The sequence below is a fragment of the Macrosteles quadrilineatus genome, unplaced genomic scaffold, assembly GCF_028750875.1.
Source record: "Macrosteles quadrilineatus isolate MER2022 unplaced genomic scaffold, UCM_ALF_1.0 Scaffold_7__1_contigs__length_78375512, whole genome shotgun sequence".
NCBI classification, from domain to species: Eukaryota; Metazoa; Arthropoda; class Insecta; order Hemiptera; family Cicadellidae; genus Macrosteles; species Macrosteles quadrilineatus.
In genome coordinates, this window is record NW_026542600.1 from 30,926,489 (window position 1) to 30,943,743 (window position 17,255).

Here is a 17,255-nt window from a genome sequence, read left to right on the forward strand (position 1 = left end):
CGATTTGCAGTGGAACGCAGCGGAACGGTGTTCCGGTACCTCTCTTTCAGAAAGATAAAAAATTAACATAAATAGGTACTAATCATATTAAATAGTTTACAGTTCCGGCACCTCATTTTTTACAAATCGAGCACTGACTAGCTATATATTATTGCAAAAGAATAAAAGTCTCCACTGTAAAATCTACCCTGAAACAGAGAATATAACACTCAAACATAATAAGGCATGAAATGCACGTAAAGCAGGCTTCTGATGTGACAATAGGATGACAAGCCTACTTGCAGCATCTAATGTCAATGGTTTAATCTACATATCCACAAATGGTTTACTTGGGAATAGTTCCCTTATAGTTTATACTGCTTAATGTTTGCTCTGATTGAAAGCGGGCGGTCTAGTGGTAGAGCGTGGGATTTTGGCCCCTTAGGTCCCTTGTTCAAATCCTGTCAATCACCTTTGGATTTTATCGGCCATAATGCCGCGACTCTCTAGGTCTTGCGTAGAGTAATGTGTAAACGGTTAGGGGCTAGAGTGCTACTATGATGTGAAGGTGGGACATAAAAAAGAATGCTTTGATTTATGACACCCACACAGACATACATTTTACCACAAACTCTAGCCACTAACACTACAATAACCAATCATCTCTGCACATCAGAGAGAATGAAAATTACATGAATAATAAGGGCGCTTGTATAAGTTTAAGAGAAATAATAAATGCAGCAATAAGCTAATTCTATTGAATGAGGCAATTTAGAAGAATTACTTTTAAGAATAATGACATTCTGGGATAGCTCAATGATGTATGCTTCTTCCTATTAAAAAGTATAATAAGCAGTCATTCTTTCACCTTAAAACTGTCTGGCAGGAAGTTAAAATATTTTATTTGATTTGTAAAACTCAAAACTGATAATTTTAGTCCCTAAAAAGAAATCCTGCATCAAAGAAAGATGTTTGTCTTTTGAAAGGAAATTGTTAAACCCTAAAAAACACAGGGGAATGATGTAGTTGATTGTTGTTAGAAAGCATCATTAATTGGCCTTGGCAAATAACATCTAAATAAGATCAATTATCAATCATTGAGATGGGGATGCCTCCTAGGAGAGTATTTTAACCCAAATATGAGTGAAGGATGAGTGTAGAATAGTGTGATCTGTGTAGCTTTATTGCTGACTAAGATCAGCTGTTTCATTAGCCAGGACCATTTATTTAAAGCCCAATGACCAGGAACAGCTGGGTCTAGTTTCGAATGATCAAAAAGCTACTGACTCTTCACAGGATCGAACCAGCGACCTTTTGTTTGTTAGGCGAGCACTTAAACCCTCAGCTACCAAGACATAAGTTTGAACTAAAAAATAATAAATATAATATAAATATTGGTACGTGTAGGCGTAAAATGATTCTTTAAGCCAAATTATTTTTGGTAGCTACCTCTTTGCTAAAACATCTCTCAACTACTTCAATTGTTGGTAATTGAGGAGACCTTTTGTTAAATAAACAACAGAAAGTTCAGAGATAGGTTTCTTAACTTTTCCAAGGCAAGTAGACTCGTAAGTACACTTCTTTTGAGCATTACAACTTCTACAAAACAATTAAGAAATTTTTAAATAGCATCCAACTTTATATACATCGATTATGGTCTTTATAACTAATGTGTAAAGAAGTAATCCATAAAATAAATAAATAAGTGGTATAGTGTATGATACAACAGTTTACAGAGGTTTTATATGAAGTTAATATATACAGCAGATCGATCACAGAGGAAAAACTTAATATTATCAATCAGTACTTCATCAGATAAAATACAGACATATAAAATGATGATTCATGGGTAAACTTGTTGCTGACAAGTAAAAAAAGTATAATAATGTATAATATTGATTATTTATATAAAATTGATTAAAATATTCTTCGTACTTATAAAAAAAGAAAAATAAGCTTTAAAATTTAAATTATATAAAATATTATAATACTGGCCGTTTAAATACTTTTCACACTTGTAACAGCATATGATACAAGATCCAATATTTCTTACTGTAGACATTCCACAAAACAGATAAATCTCAAGAAACAAAGTTTTCTGATTTAAATAAAGTTAATCCAGCAAAATAAAAATAAAACACGTCTTCATTTACCACAACTCTGTGCCAGCGGTCTTCTTACAAAAACCGCTGGTACACACCCTGTATATATTGTAATTATATAACTTTAACTTTTCTCAGTCAGTGTTTGAAAGATTGTCAGGTTCGTGTCATAGACTGGGTTTTCGTTTTCATTAATATGACATCAAAATTATATCCATTTTTATGTGTCCTATCTATTGGTATGATTTTAAATGATTACTACATTTAAAACACAAAAACAGAGATTCTGCATTACAAAACTTAACATTAAATAAAGTAACTTGGTTTGCAAGTTCAGTTTACCTAATTTAAGAAGACCCAAAGTGTCTTTGTGTGATGTATGAAAATGTCATTGAGAAACTCACCCTTAGTAATAGATTTGTGGAGTGAAAAATACAAATACAGTGATACAGAGATTGACAAAATTATAGATATACTAGTTCCAAATAAAACCTTTCAAAAAACTTATTTTTTAATCAATGATTGCTAGTAAATGTACAGAATACATTATCTCAAAAGTTGTCATAAATTCTTAACCCATTCATAACTACAATGACAAGATATAAGTAAGCTTTTAGATATAAGTAATCCAACCAGACTACTTCGACATGAATTAGGTAAACTGAACAACACTGAATATTAGACGGGGATAGTAAGACAGAAGAAACTTAAATTACACTAGCCGGTAACTTATCTAAGGGAGGAATGTTATTGTGTCGTGGAGGTTGAGGTTGAGGGTTCGATCCTTGTCCTTGCTCTGGACATCCGTTGGCCACCAGCAGATCTACGAGAGCACAGGCTTGCGCGCTAGCTAGCTCAGTGGTGGCGGTGGATCTCTGCGCCGCGCGGGCCAGTGTCAGACATGTTCTTCCGTCTCCATCGACTGCCTTTACATTGGCATTGTGCTGCAACATTTAATAAGGTTAGTAGTAAGTTTAAAATGTAATCTATTAAATACTTCAGATTCTATTTCATCCTAATCTTAAACAGTCCTCACCTGAACTGTCGAAGGGCCTTACAAGACTTAAACAAAAATCTGAATTTACCAAAAACCTCAATAATTACATCAATTATTTTTAATGAGTTTTTTGAGGTAGCTGAGTTACCTGAATGGGAGATAGTCCACTCCAGCACAAGAAACACAAATACATGCCGCCGCAAACCTGTAGACTATGTGAATTTCCATTTGCCTGATAAGATTTTCACTTAAATATCTCTTTAAAAATGTCATATCTATTCCCTATTTAAATAACATTAGTTAAACAAGTACTTAGGTTTGCTGCTACAGAGAAGGTAATAGATTGGTAAGTGTTTTTTTTTTGTGAAATGTTAATAGTTAAGTATGAAATAAATTTACCAAATTTGATCAAAATATGTTCATAAACAATCAAACTACAACAGTTTACTTAACAACATAGGAATTTAAATTTTTTTTTAATTTTCTCTGTAACCAATAATTTTATACAAAAACACTTCTATATACTAAATTATAGTTTAGAGAGAAATTGGAAAATTTTATTTTTTAAGGGTCAAAAATGAGAAAAACAATTTTTGCCCCATAAAACCCCGTTTCCATGGTCCGATCATGCTGGTTTGCGAATTTGTTTGAATAAACGTAGGTTTACACGTTTGAACCAAATTTCATCAAAATTGTATGATTTTTGCTGTTTGTATGAAGTTATTGTGCTAACGTGTACACACACACGTATATGTATTATACAAATTTTAACTAACGGTTTTTTTGGCCTCTGTGGATCTCAAAACGAAAAAGTAAATGGGTCCCAGGTCCAGATATCTTATTATGAGACCCACGGTAATAGCTTATTCCCTAGATGGAAAATTGGCTAAAAATTTCACCCTATGCACAAAAATTCAAATACTTCACTGTCACTGACAAAACTTTCTACCAAAGAAGGAGATGGTTATTTGAGCATTCCTTGGTTAAAAATGATGTCAGTGACAGTGAAATATTTCCAACTTTTGACTGTTGTGTACAACTGCTTGTGTTTCTTGTGCTGGAGAAGGATATTTCCCATTTAGGTAAACCTTCTATCCTAACAAAACACCTTTGAACCTAGACCCTTTAGCTCAATGTTACACAGCAGTACTCTAGGCTGCTTACCCAGATAAGTAGCTGAGCTATAGGAAGGTTCCCCATGGCACAGGCGATGTGTAGGGGAGTTCTCAGGTCCCGTGGGCTGGACACACTGTTGACTAGTTCAGCACCTCTGTGAGCCAGCAGAAGCAGCAGTGTTTTGATATCAGATCTGCAAGCACAATGAAACTAATAAGCCTTCACATGCACAAATGAACAATATTTGTTTGATGCACGTGGTTGTGGAGGAGATTTTACCTCACATTTGCTACTTTTGCGTAATGACAGTCCATGTCAGGGAGAAGGAACAGCCAATTGTGTTGTATGCATGAGTGCGCAAAAATGTTTATTCATCACCAAATAGAACAGCCACAATATAGTATAAACTGTGTTCAAGTGTTTGTAGACACATTGTACAAGAAACCTACAGATGGCTGCACTGAACAATTGCTAACAGATCCTCAGTACTGCTAAATGTAGGGGAAAAACTTGGGACTAAACAACCGAATAGACCAACAAAGAAAACTGCAAAATCACAAACTAAGCATGCTAGTTCAATGTTTAACCTCAAAATGCGAGTAAGTCACATCCAGCTCACATGAGTGGCAAGGCCAAACAAACCGCTGAAAGTATGTATTGCTCTACCAGTCTTTGGTGAAGGGCCCATACAAGGTTGCCACCTGTCTCGATTCTGTCGGGACAGTTCCAACTTAGGTCCCTTTTGCCCGTGTTTATGTCTATGTTAATCTTGGGGAGATGGGGCCTGTCCTGATTTTTCCCTAACCAAAGGTGGCAACCCTGGGCCAGTATGGTGCACACGGACACAGCCCCCCACCAGTGACTATTGTCCATAAGGGGTTACTGTTGTAAAGAACAACTTATTTTCCTTCTCTAGTTGAATCACAGTTTTCGATATTCTAATTGTTAAGGTACAATACCAAATTTATAACAGTACAATCTCAATTATCTTCCTTAAATTCGCCACGCCAAGGTCGGATAAGCGAAAAAGATTGACAATATAGGAAAAAAATATAAATCTGTAATAAATCACTAAGTTAACAAAATATTTCCCTATTGCCAATCCTCATCAGGGGTATATGCTAGTATTCCATTGAAACCATTAACATTTTCGGTTTTTAAGTCATCTTCACTAATAACATAAGAAGAAGAAACAAAGAAAACACACCACTACTTTAAAAAAACACTAAAACAGTATGATTAAGATAGAAAAATAAGAACCTTCCCAATCAGCTACAGGTTTATGTCCGAACCGCTACAAGAGCGTGAGTGATCGCGGATAGGTATGCAGTATTATTATTTGACTGTGTAGTATGTAGAGCACAAAAAATATTACAGTAAAGTGCTAATGTCCTAAAGACTAGCATGCATCTTCTGAGAACAGTGCTGACAAAAGGCGTTATTTCAACGTAGGTCGTCCGCAGGGAGGGTCGAATAACCAAGATCGCATAAGCTAAACTACTGATACTGTATTTCTGTATATACCGGGTGTCCGAAAAATAACTCCCTAGTTTTATTAAATTTCTGAGGACAGTATTCGTTAGAATGGACAAAAATAATTCTTTGGGCCTGTTGAGTATGCTCTTAAGTTTTAGTTTCGAACGTTGGTATTAAGGTTGGCACACCTGTTTGACCTTGAGCGTGTAGTTCCACCACGCGCCGCGCCGCCGCGCTGAGCGCTAGACTCGACTGTCTGACTGTCAGTCAGTGCAATGGCTACTCCACAGCAGAAAGCACAGTGCGTAATTTGGTTAGTGGAAACAAAATCTGTTACTACTGTGCAACGTAACTTCAGACGTGAGTATGGTGGCCGAAATTGATCCGAAATCAATTCGCAGTTGGTTAAAACAATTGAAGGAGACGGGAAGTGTTTTAAAAGGAAAACGACCGGGTAGGCCATCTGTTTCAGCGGAGAATGTAGAGAGAATCAGAGCCTCATGCCAACGCAGCCCTAAGACGTCACTAATGCGTCGTAGTCTACAATTGGGATTACCAAGATCTACTGTCTACGACGTGGTACGTAAAAGACTGAAATTACATGCGTACAAAATCCAACTGGTCCACGAAATAAAACCAAATGATAAACGCTTAAGGTTAGATTTTGCTGTGGACATTCTCAACAGAATTGATGAGAATCCAAACTACCTGAACAATGTTTTGTTCACTGATGAGTCAACGTTCCATGTTAACGGGGTTGTAAATCGCCACAACTGCCGAATTTGGGAGTCTGAGAAGCCACGAGAAATTGTTCAACACCAACGAGACTCGCCTAAGGTTAATGTGTGGTGCGGTTTAATGAACGATCGAATTGTTGGACCTTTTATTTTTTGTGAAAACACTATAAATGGCGATATCTACTGTGAAATGCTTGAACTGTACGTGTTTCCACAGGTGGATGACATCGAGGCGGAAAAAGGACTAGTAATATTCCAGCAAGACGGTGCGCCGCCCCATTACAAAAAAGTGTGCGCTCGGCCTTAAACGCTCGTTTCCCGGCAAGATGGATGGGGAGAGCTGGCCCGATCGCGTGGCCTCCAAGAAGCCCAGACATAACACCACTGGATTTTTTCCTGTGGGGTTACGTTAAGAACTTGGTTTATTCAGAAAAGATACGTGACATTGACCATCTTCGTCAAAGAATCGTAGCTGCAGTAGAATCAGTGACACCTGATATGTTAACTAACACTTGGAGAGAGATCGAATACCGGTTAGATATCTATAGAGCTACAAATGGGTCACATATCGAGGTGTACTAATGTCAAAATAAACTTGAGTAAACCCTCTTTAATTTCATGTATTAGATATAAGAATATGTATTCTCTACAATAAACAATCGTTTATCAAAACTAGGGAGTTATTTTTCGGACACCCGTTATAAAGAAACCAACCAACTTGATGGATTCTAACCTGCAGATGGCTTCAAAGAACTGCTGTGAGTGGTTGCCTGCATTCAAGGTGGGCAGGAATTCCTTGGTCTCGTACTTGGTGCGGATCCATCGTTCCTTCTCCTCTCGGCTACTGGAGGGTGTAGGCTTGGCTCGGTCCTTCACTATAGCCTCCCAGACAGAGTTACCCATGGCATTGCCAATGCTCAACATCACTGCCAGGTGACCAGGCCTGGGACCAAGACAAGAATATAGTCAACCTTACGCACATTACACATCATAGCTGGGAAGTGTTCAATATAAATACTGTAGTGGAATTTGGTCATTGCTGTTGATCCAATAAAATAGTAATAAATAATGGCATTGAATAAAATTGTACAAATTTACATTGACATTAATAAAAAACACAATCGTATAGGCAGATTAAAAAAAGTTTTAACATAACATTCAATTGACAAAATATCACACACACAATTCTTTACTTTTTGTTTGACATTAAACGTTTTCCCTTGAACTTGGGAAATTGTTCTACATAATATACATGGCTAGGTTTATGCATTTTCCCTATTTGAGATCCCTTAAATAGTTGCCCTATTACTTATATTTTGAATTCTAAGTAGCCCACATACCCAGTTGTAAAACAAAAATAAGATACTAGATTGCAATGACAACTTTTTTTAAATTAAATATGCATTGACAAATAAGGGAATGAATAAGAAATAAGAAATTAAGAAGAAGGGTATTTGGTATACTCACGGCCATTCATCCAGGTGTAGAGAACGAACCCTGGATATATGTGATCCAAGGTTCCGATGTATTCCACAGCATTCGATACACACCAAGACTCCTAGGTTGAGGCTAGCCCATTCTGGATCTGTTGGCAAACAAGCAAACAGTGAAAATACTTCATGTGACTAACGGTTACAAAGATCTGCAAAATGTTTTGTATAACAACTTTGATATTTAGTAGAATGAAAACAATTTCACTAAACTAAACTCTAGTTATAACGTTATAACTTTGATTGCATGAATATTTTCTGGAATTCAAAGTTAGTACAGAGTATTGAAACTCCAAACCCAAATCCACCAAATATAATTTTTAGTATTAAATCTTGAATCTCAAATTTTGTTGCAGCTTCCGTTTGTTTAGGCTTTCACAACTCATGTGTATTTTGTTCAAATGAGTAAATGAAATAGAATGTGAATTTGAATTATTTATATTTGAAGCACTTTTATATTTGAAGGACTCATGAAAGTATATCCTAACAAATTTTTGAAATGTCAGTAGCATGGAATGAATGATGCGGGGAATGGTGGGAGGTGTGAAATGTCGGTGGGAGACAGCAACACCATCTAGGTGTGTATTTAAGCTAAATACGGACGTAAGATGAATGTAGATTGACGTGAGATGATCTGTGTAGCTTTTTTACTGACCTACAGCTGTTTCTTTAGCATCATTAAAGCCCTGTGATTGAAGACAGCTGAGCCTAGATTCGAACGATCAAAAAGTTTCAAACTTTTCTCAGAATCAAACCAGTGGCCTTTTAATTGCCACGCAAGTACCAAAGTCATTTTAGGTGTTTAAATGAAAGTTATCAAAGATATTTCAGTCTTACTCTAAGAAGTAGTAGAATACCGGTAGACAACTATTTATCTGATAGCAGATTGGTGGGTACTCACTAGGTGCATCACAGTCTGCGCAGTGACTGTTCCCGGGAACTCTGGTACGTATTGACTGCAGGGAAGCCACCTCGACAGAATTCTGCAGCCGAGACTTCACCTTGCTGCTCTCATTTCCCTGCAATAATTATTCATTTTAGAACCAAAAGGTTTGAGTTGTGCAAAAAATAGAAAGTGTAGTTACGTTTTTTGAAAAGAATTAAATTCCAAGTAACTAACATATTTTAGTTTATATATACGACCAAATCAAAAGAATTGTTATTGTTACAATTACTAAAAGAGCGATATAATAAGGATTAAGGAATATAAATAAGATCCTTACTGGCTTCATAATTGTAAACAAGTTCATTATGTCATGTCTAAAATGAATTAATACATCTTAATCTACTATAAATAAACTTGAATACATACAAGGATAGGCAGGAGGCAGGGGGAGAGGGAAACTGGATTAGTGATCAGTAATATAGTAGACTCAGTTTCTTAAGGCTTACCATATCTAGAAATGAAAGTACAGTCTGGATTATGAAAAAAAATTACCATAACATTTTTGTGATTTGTCAAAACAAATTAAAGTAGATGTCATACAGCTTATTACATTACTGAAACTATAAGCAACCAATCTCAACAAAAGCATTGTTTTTTCCAGTTCTTCAGCCATAAGAGTTATACTAAATCACCACTATTTTGTTATATTTTTTAAGATGCAAAGTTTTGTTTCATTCTAATTATAAAATTAAAATTTGATTATAAAAAATTGATCAATTTTTAAATCTTTACCACTTAAATGATAGCACCAAAGATAAAAAACTAATTAACTAATTAACTAACCATAATACGAGTATATGATTGCTTTTTCATTAGAATTTCCTCAGAAGGAACCTTAGAACCTTCTCAGGGGGATGGCCCGCTAGGAGTCAGAAGAAATCTTAAATGTAAGCATAGGTTGATATTGTGGCAAGTTTTTTAAGTGTACTGCTGTCAGTTACTGCTTTCTGATATACGACTTTTTAACCTAGCCATGGAATATCTTATGTCACATCAATTATCATGACATCAATTATTCCAGTATCAAAAACTAAGAAAAAATTTTGACGATAGCATATTCTGTGTTTGACTTATTCAACTTCAGTAGAACCCCACATATCCAACCATGACGGGACCAGGCCATGGTCGTAACGGCCAAAAGGTCGGATATTGGGAGGAGCATAACCTGCAGTCTCTGCCACATTGGTTATCGTCTCCCCCGACAACACCCGTGAGCGTAGCTTGCAGTCTCTGCGACTTCGGTAATCGTCTCCCGCAATCATGGCAAACAGCCGTGAGCATAACTTGAAGTATCCGCGACTTCGGTAATCGTCTCCCACGACCGCGGCAACAGCTGTGAGGGTAACTTGCAGTCTCCACGACTTCGGCAATCGTCTCCTGCAACCGTGTCACCACCCGTGAACGTAGATTGGGTGATCGTCTACCGCGACAGCAACATCCGCGATCGGCCTATCAGTTAACCAATCTCGCTCGGCATTATCGTCCCAGACAGAAAACAAGTAGATGGTTGTCGGTTGGATACTAGGTCGGATATCCCAGGGAGTCAGTTATTCCGACGTCGGATATGAGGGGTTCTACTGGTTGCATTTCGTACAATACCCTACTATGGCAGTTCTGTATAGAAGGTATGACTAGTCTAACCTACAATCCAAAGGTATGTTATCATAGTAGTAGTGACTGTTGGAGTTACCTGAAGAGAGTTGAGTATTTGCTGCTCGATGGCTGCAACCCATTCATCCCTCTCCTCAGAGTTGCTAGCCTCGAAATGCCACTGCTTGTTGTCCAGGGAAACTATAAGGAACTCGTAACCATCTGAGTCTGTAAATACAGGTCCAGTGTTATTAGAAAGCTCTAATAAGCTGTGCTACAAGAATTGATCAATTAAAGCATAAGCTAGGGTAAATTTAGAAAATAAATTTATCACTCATAGATCACCATGCAGTTTTACAAAAAAAATTTGCTAGATCAATTTATTAGATAAGTAAAAAGCCTTTTGTCTAATGTTTCTTAGATTTTCGGGTATTATTACTTTTAAATTTTCATATAGAGTTAATCAAATTGCTTGATAGATACGTTTTTAATTATGTAAAAATAAAAAATAAACAACATCTCTTGACTTTTTAAAATTCCAGCTGACTTCGGGCGCATCACTTCAGTTGATACAACCTTAAATTGGTATCTAAATATTAATGCAAAATGAGTTACAATAATATTAGTCTGTACAATAATAGTATAGCTACTTAGAATTTAAGAGGAAACTTATTGATTGGCGATTTATTGACATACCTTCACATTCTTGGTTTTTGACACCACTACTTTTAATCCTGCGATGTCTTTTTTTGACGTTTGGTGTTTCTGCTTTGCAGTCGCTTGTTCCATTGAACATGGAATTATTTATTGAAGACTCATCATTACTGTAAAGGAAAATTAAGGGTTAAACTGTGTTTATAATATCTATGAAACCATGTCCAGCATTCATTATTACCACGCAAAATTTTTCTGTCCCAATATTATTTGAAAAGTTGTCACACAGTTTTTTTTTTAATGACAACAACTCATTTAGTTTGTAAATCGATTAGTGTAATGTAAATTTTTAAACTGCACTTTATAACTAAACTCAGTTCAATCATACAGACCATAAAAGGAAATGGATACCTTGATGTAAAAGATGCATGAGCATAAGTAATTAAATGATTACAATAATCAACAAAAGATTGAGCAACAGGATTGTCAAATACTAAGAAATAGCATTTTCCCTTAAAATAATAATTTTCTTTTCTAGCCCATGGTTTTAAAAATTACTTCAGGCTAATCTCAGAGGATTGCGACATAATCACTTAAATAAAATCTAAAATCCATTGGCGATTGGCTGGATTTGAACTTGGGACCTTGGGGACCGAAGACCCATGCTCTACCACTAGACCAAATCATAATTTTTTTTAATAATGATCCATCTTAAATTTTAATATGAAATCCTATATAAGATGACTTACTTAGTGAGTTTTCCTGGCTCCTTGAGCAGTTCGAAAGCTGTTAGAAGGACCTTGTCTGCAACCCTTTTCTCCTTGGACTGGTAACCTGGGAACACAGACACTGTTTTTTTGTTAGCATTAGTCACTGAAACTACTTGTTACTTATAAATGTAACTTAGAATGGTAAATTGGTAGGGAAAATAGCAAATAGTCCCAAAACTAATTAAATCCTAATTAAAAAATGTCCAAGAAAATTCCCAAAAAATTGTTTAAAAATCTCAAATTTTTACACGGAAACTTATAATAAAATTAAAACTATGCATTATTGTGACATATCTTAAAGAATACATTTTGCATTTCAATAGATCACGGATAACTTATTGGTAAATAGCCTTTCATATTATTGCTAAACTGGAGTGAAATTTTAAATAATGCAAAGTTAATCTATGTTACTAAATATTTCTTCTATACTCTATTCTACATTTAACGTGCAGTGCGGCTCTTATTGGAGAACTTTGTACTATTAATGCTTGCTATTAATAGTCTGGAGTATGAAAACGGACATTCAGGTTATGTCAACAGTCCTCTTGACTCTCGGGAAGAAGCCAAAGTACATTTTAATTATTTTTGTAGCTTCCTACTTTTTATATATTGGTATTTCGGATGAGTTTTGACTTTGGTATATTTAAAATGAGTGCAGCGGTAAAAATGTTTGATATAAACTAAAAAAAATAAGGAGCATTTCATGGGTTTTTATCAGCTAGTGTTGAGGAAACTGTGATATGAAATACATGGCTTATGGATGCTCAGTACTGCACAGAGAATAAAGAATGGAGTCTACATGAAACATGTTTACTGATCTCCGACATGACCCTTACAGTTGGTTGTGATGGAGAGAGAGGTGAGAGAATCATGCAGTCCGTTGGTGTTGGATGGCTGAGGAATGGTCTTGGAGCCACGAGGCTTCTGTCCTGGAACCTTCACAGTAACATACTGCAACGAGATCTCCTTGCCATGTACATCGTCCATGTAATCCTTCAACATCAAACAAAACTCTTAAAATACTGTCATAAGTCACGTATTGTGTTACACCCTCAATACATTAGAAAATGAGTACATACATAAGTTCAAGGTCAGCTAGTCAACATTTCACAATATCATGTCAATACTCAATACAAAAAAGGCAAAATTAACAATATGAAATGTTCTTATAGATAATTTAAGTGTTTCAGTTCTATCTTTGAAAGCTTTAAATACAAGTTGTTACTCTTAACATTTCCAAAAAGCTTAGGGTTCAAAACACTCCCACATTGGAATTGTAAAACACCTAATCAAAATTGTGTTTCAAACTAAAAAGTACATCAACATTATAATGATGTTGTAATTAATTAAGTCTTCAATGAGCTGTGTTGAATCATTTTCACACACAAGAGAAACCAGAATAAAAATTCCATACCTAGGGAGAGAATGGTTAGAGGCAAAATATTTTAGTTAATACAATATTTGTACTTAAAAAAGCCGAACTGACAATCACCAATAGATGGTATATAAAAATATACACTATTTAAACTACATTTTGGCCAAAAAACATATTATATACACTAGTCGCTCAAAGTTTTTTGGTGATGTTAAGTTATATAGGATTATTATGAACTGTTAAAATATTATTTACATTATATGGTGATGTTTCATCAATACCTATTATACATTTAACAATAGTTGGGGATTATTTTTAACTGAAATAATTCTAAAAACTACAAATATTGAAAAATGGAAACCGCTACTTACATGCAAACTAGGGTGGTAAGTGAGTCTTCCATCGTCACACAACGTAACATACTTCTTCTTCCATTCCTTGTTTAAAGCTTTGCTGCTCCGCTTGTACAAGTAACCCTGTTTGAGAGGGATGGCCCTTCCACTCCCTAACTCTCCTCCATTCCTCAGCTTTTCATCACCCTTTTTTGAGGGGTTGAACAAGTTGGATCTCCTACGGGTTTTTCTGAAATAAAATTTACTTTGATTTAACGGCAAAAGTGAACCAAATAAATTATGTTCAACCATATCCTGTACATACAGATTACAAAAGATACCTGACATTTTGTGTTGGGCGCAGAGCGACCTTTTTTACATCCTAGAGTTCAATAACATTTTACAAAACACGCTAAAAACAATAACTTTTTGGGATATTATAAATGAAACTATCAACGATAAATAAAACAAAGAAAGTAAAATGATGAATAGTATCGCTATTTGTTTGTTGTTTAGCAAGGCTCCCACACACCTTCAAAACAGATTGACAATAAAGTCAACCTAATACCCATACCCTCGTAATTACTGACCATAATTACAAAAATGTAAAGTTGGGAAAAATGTTTATTGACCTTTTGATTATTGGGTTATGGAGCATTCACAAATTCGCATCCTGAATTTATAATGTCTCTTTTTCGCTGTTTACTCGCATATCTAACTCAGCAATGTGAGTCTTAAAAATGTTAAAACATCGACATAGTTGAAGATGAGAGGAGTCACAAATGGTCTATTAGACCAGGTATAGTGAGATTATAAAATTTCATAAACTTGTTATTTGTATATTACATAACAGTTTTTAAATTATTTTAATATACCAATTGATGATAATGTACGAAATGTAGTTTTGATTTAATGGACAGGTATTTTCAATGAGTAAGGTGCACACAGTATATTCACTAATAATCAATACTTTTATTTTAAAGACAATATAAGGTGGTCCAAAAAGTAAAGAGCATGTCATGGTATTTCTAGGCATGCGTGAGTAAAATTTCATAGAAATATTGTACTAAATCAATTACTGTGAAATATAGGTTATTAGGATTAAATGAAAAATAAGGAACATTAACATAAAATAAGGGATCTGATATTTTAGACAGCCATGCACTTCCTCATGGGTTAACACATTTGATTCTGTTGAGTAAATATTGCGACTGGAAGTGGGAACATCCAATACGCTTTGTGGGAGAGTGTGCGAAAATGTTAAATTCTGTTTCATCCTTTAGACGAGGCACAGTAGAGCATGTACTGCGTTCCAGTGTGTGTGGACATAGTATAGTTTACCTGGTTGTGGTGGGGGTGGAGGAAGGTGTGGGTAAATCCTTGGTGCTGATAGTCAAGGTATCCTTGGTAACATTGTTGTTGTCTAGTAGCAGATCTGCCTTGTGTAGTTGATGACTAGAAGAGGACAGAGCTTGACACATCTGTCTACCAAGACCAGATCCCTCCTGTGTACACAAGGTAAACAAACTGTTAGATAAAGGATGCAACATAGAAGGGTTTTTATTAGGATAGCAATTAGAAAGCTTACTTGATTAGGGAAGGGCCAACTATGGTACAAGCAACACCAACACATTACACTATGACTATACACAAAATTGAAATATGTGACTGTCACTAAAGCATTTTCATTCAAGAATGAACCCTACAAAGTGTTTTGTACTTCTCATGCCACAATGGGCTCTTTGACATTTAAGAAAACCTGCTATACTGACAAAAAACTTCATAACTGTTAGATGAATACGAATGGCACATAGACATATCAAAATTCTGGTTTTTACCGTTCTGTAATCTACACAACAACAGTCTTAAACCGTTAGATAAAACAAGAACAAATCTAAGTAGGTATATCAATTAGGGAAATGAAAATTCCCTCAGACTACAGATTTGCTGTGGCAGGGGTATTATAATGCTATAGAATGGTTGCCAACATCTCAATAACTTGAGGGTAGAGTATGTAATATCTGATAAACATTTTTGACTTATTTGATACAAATAAATGTTAAAAACCAACCTTGTGGGAGATGGTGTGAGCGTGGCCTGGGGAGTGAGGAGCTGGGGAGGAGGTAGGAAGTGTGAGAGGAGGAGGTGGAGGAGCTCCTAGAGGAGTAGATGGACGGGAGTTGCTGGGAGTTGCCAGACACGTAGTCGACTGGGATAACCTCTGCTGTACTATCTTCTGGCATGCTATGAACAAATACATTTTCAGATTAAAAAATTATCAATCTTTTTTTTAGTACTTTAACTTATTCTGACGACACCAAAGAAAGAATTGTTCAGTCACCAACACTAACACTACAAACTATGTCTTTTGGATAAAACCTTGTCCCAGACAGAAATGTTTGATGCAGTCATCCTCAGTGCAGTTCACCTCAAATAAGTGTCGGGTACCACTATAGGAACATCAGGACTTGGTAATGAGTACCTGTCTGGGACACAATCACAGCCAGAAGACCTAGTTTGTAGTGACACCTTAAGAAATGGATTCTTCTGTCCAAAAAAAAAGAGGGGGAGGGGATTCGGTGGATTAAAATTTGTCTAAACACATGTCAGCTAAAAAGGTGAAAATTGTGTAATTCTGTTCACAAAGAATATCAGTAAGTGACGATAAGCCTTGTTGTAACATACAAGCAAACTACGGATTTATACACAAAACCGGCTCTTACTTAAAAAATTGACCTCGTAACAGCTAATTCAGATGACTGGAAATGTTGATCGATAATTTTCAACTTTACACAGTCAAGAAATTAAAGAGATTGGAGAGTTTCAAAACACCTTAGCATGAGGCGCAAGCACTATTTCCCTTCAAACTATAAAATGACTAATACATTATTACCCCAAAACTACCACAACTCACTAATAGTATGATGTATTCGATGTTGAGTGCAAGGTTACCAAGCAACAACAACAATGCAGATAATGAAGTAACTGTGGTTGGCACTACAAGGGCGGTTTTTTTAAGTAAGGGCAGTTTTTGCGTATAGCTCCGTAGTTCGCTTGTACGCCACAACAAGGTTCCTCGCCGCTTACTGGCATCATTTGTGAACAGATTGACAGAATTTCCAGCTATGCTAACATGTACACTTTGCTGGATGTTTTAAACATTTTGTAAACCATCGAATCTCCCGCCAGGTGGAGATAAGGTCAGTATAAAGTTTTTTGATAACAAGAAACATCCGATGCCGGATTCATTGCCAGATGACTGAGGGCTATGGCTCTAATGCAATGAGTGAGGTTAAAGTGCGGAAATGGGTTATGGAGTGTAAAAATGGTTGTGAAAACCTTTTTCCTTTGTCTTTTGTGAGAAGTCTGGCTACTCACCAAAAACACATAACTCCCTAAGATGAACATTTTTACGGCAATTTGTAAACTTTCTAGCATATTTCTGCACATTCCTTGCTTCATTGCATCAGGGTCACAAACTTCAGTCATCTGGCGATGAATGTCAGCATCGGATATGTTTCTCGTGGGAAAAACCTTATCACTGACCTTATCTCGCATGCCCCGGGATGTGATGGATTAAAATTGTTTTAAACACATGTCACCTAAAAAGGTGAAAATTGTGTCATTCTGTTCACAAAGAATGTCAGTAAGTGGCGAGGAGCCTTGTTGTAACATACAAGCGAACTACGGA

At 36.0% G+C, this 17,255-nt stretch overlaps 1 protein-coding gene across 3 annotated transcripts in view; it reads right to left on the bottom strand.

Moving 5' to 3' along the window:
* Positions 1-732: 732 nt before the first annotated feature.
* LOC128997966 (centaurin-gamma-1A) overlaps positions 733-17,255 on the bottom strand; it is a 172,780-nt gene continuing 156,257 nt past the window's right edge. For 2 of the 3 annotated variants that reach the window (XM_054423837.1, XM_054423838.1), the window contains exons 5-16: positions 15,636-15,808; positions 14,906-15,069; positions 13,604-13,814; positions 12,694-12,850; positions 11,837-11,936; positions 11,130-11,257; positions 10,534-10,661; positions 8,799-8,916; positions 7,875-7,992; positions 7,141-7,350; positions 4,243-4,387; positions 733-3,025 (exon numbers count right to left, since the gene is read on the bottom strand). In XM_054423837.1, coding sequence (XP_054279812.1) covers positions 2,789-3,025; positions 4,243-4,387; positions 7,141-7,350; positions 7,875-7,992; positions 8,799-8,916; positions 10,534-10,661; positions 11,130-11,257; positions 11,837-11,936; positions 12,694-12,850; positions 13,604-13,814; positions 14,906-15,069; positions 15,636-15,808 — 1,889 coding nt within the window. In that variant the 3' untranslated portion in view covers positions 733-2,788. The remainder of the gene's footprint in view (positions 3,026-4,242; positions 4,388-7,140; positions 7,351-7,874; positions 7,993-8,798; positions 8,917-10,533; positions 10,662-11,129; positions 11,258-11,836; positions 11,937-12,693; positions 12,851-13,603; positions 13,815-14,905; positions 15,070-15,635; positions 15,809-17,255) is intronic. The other variant, XM_054423839.1, reaches the window with a different exon arrangement.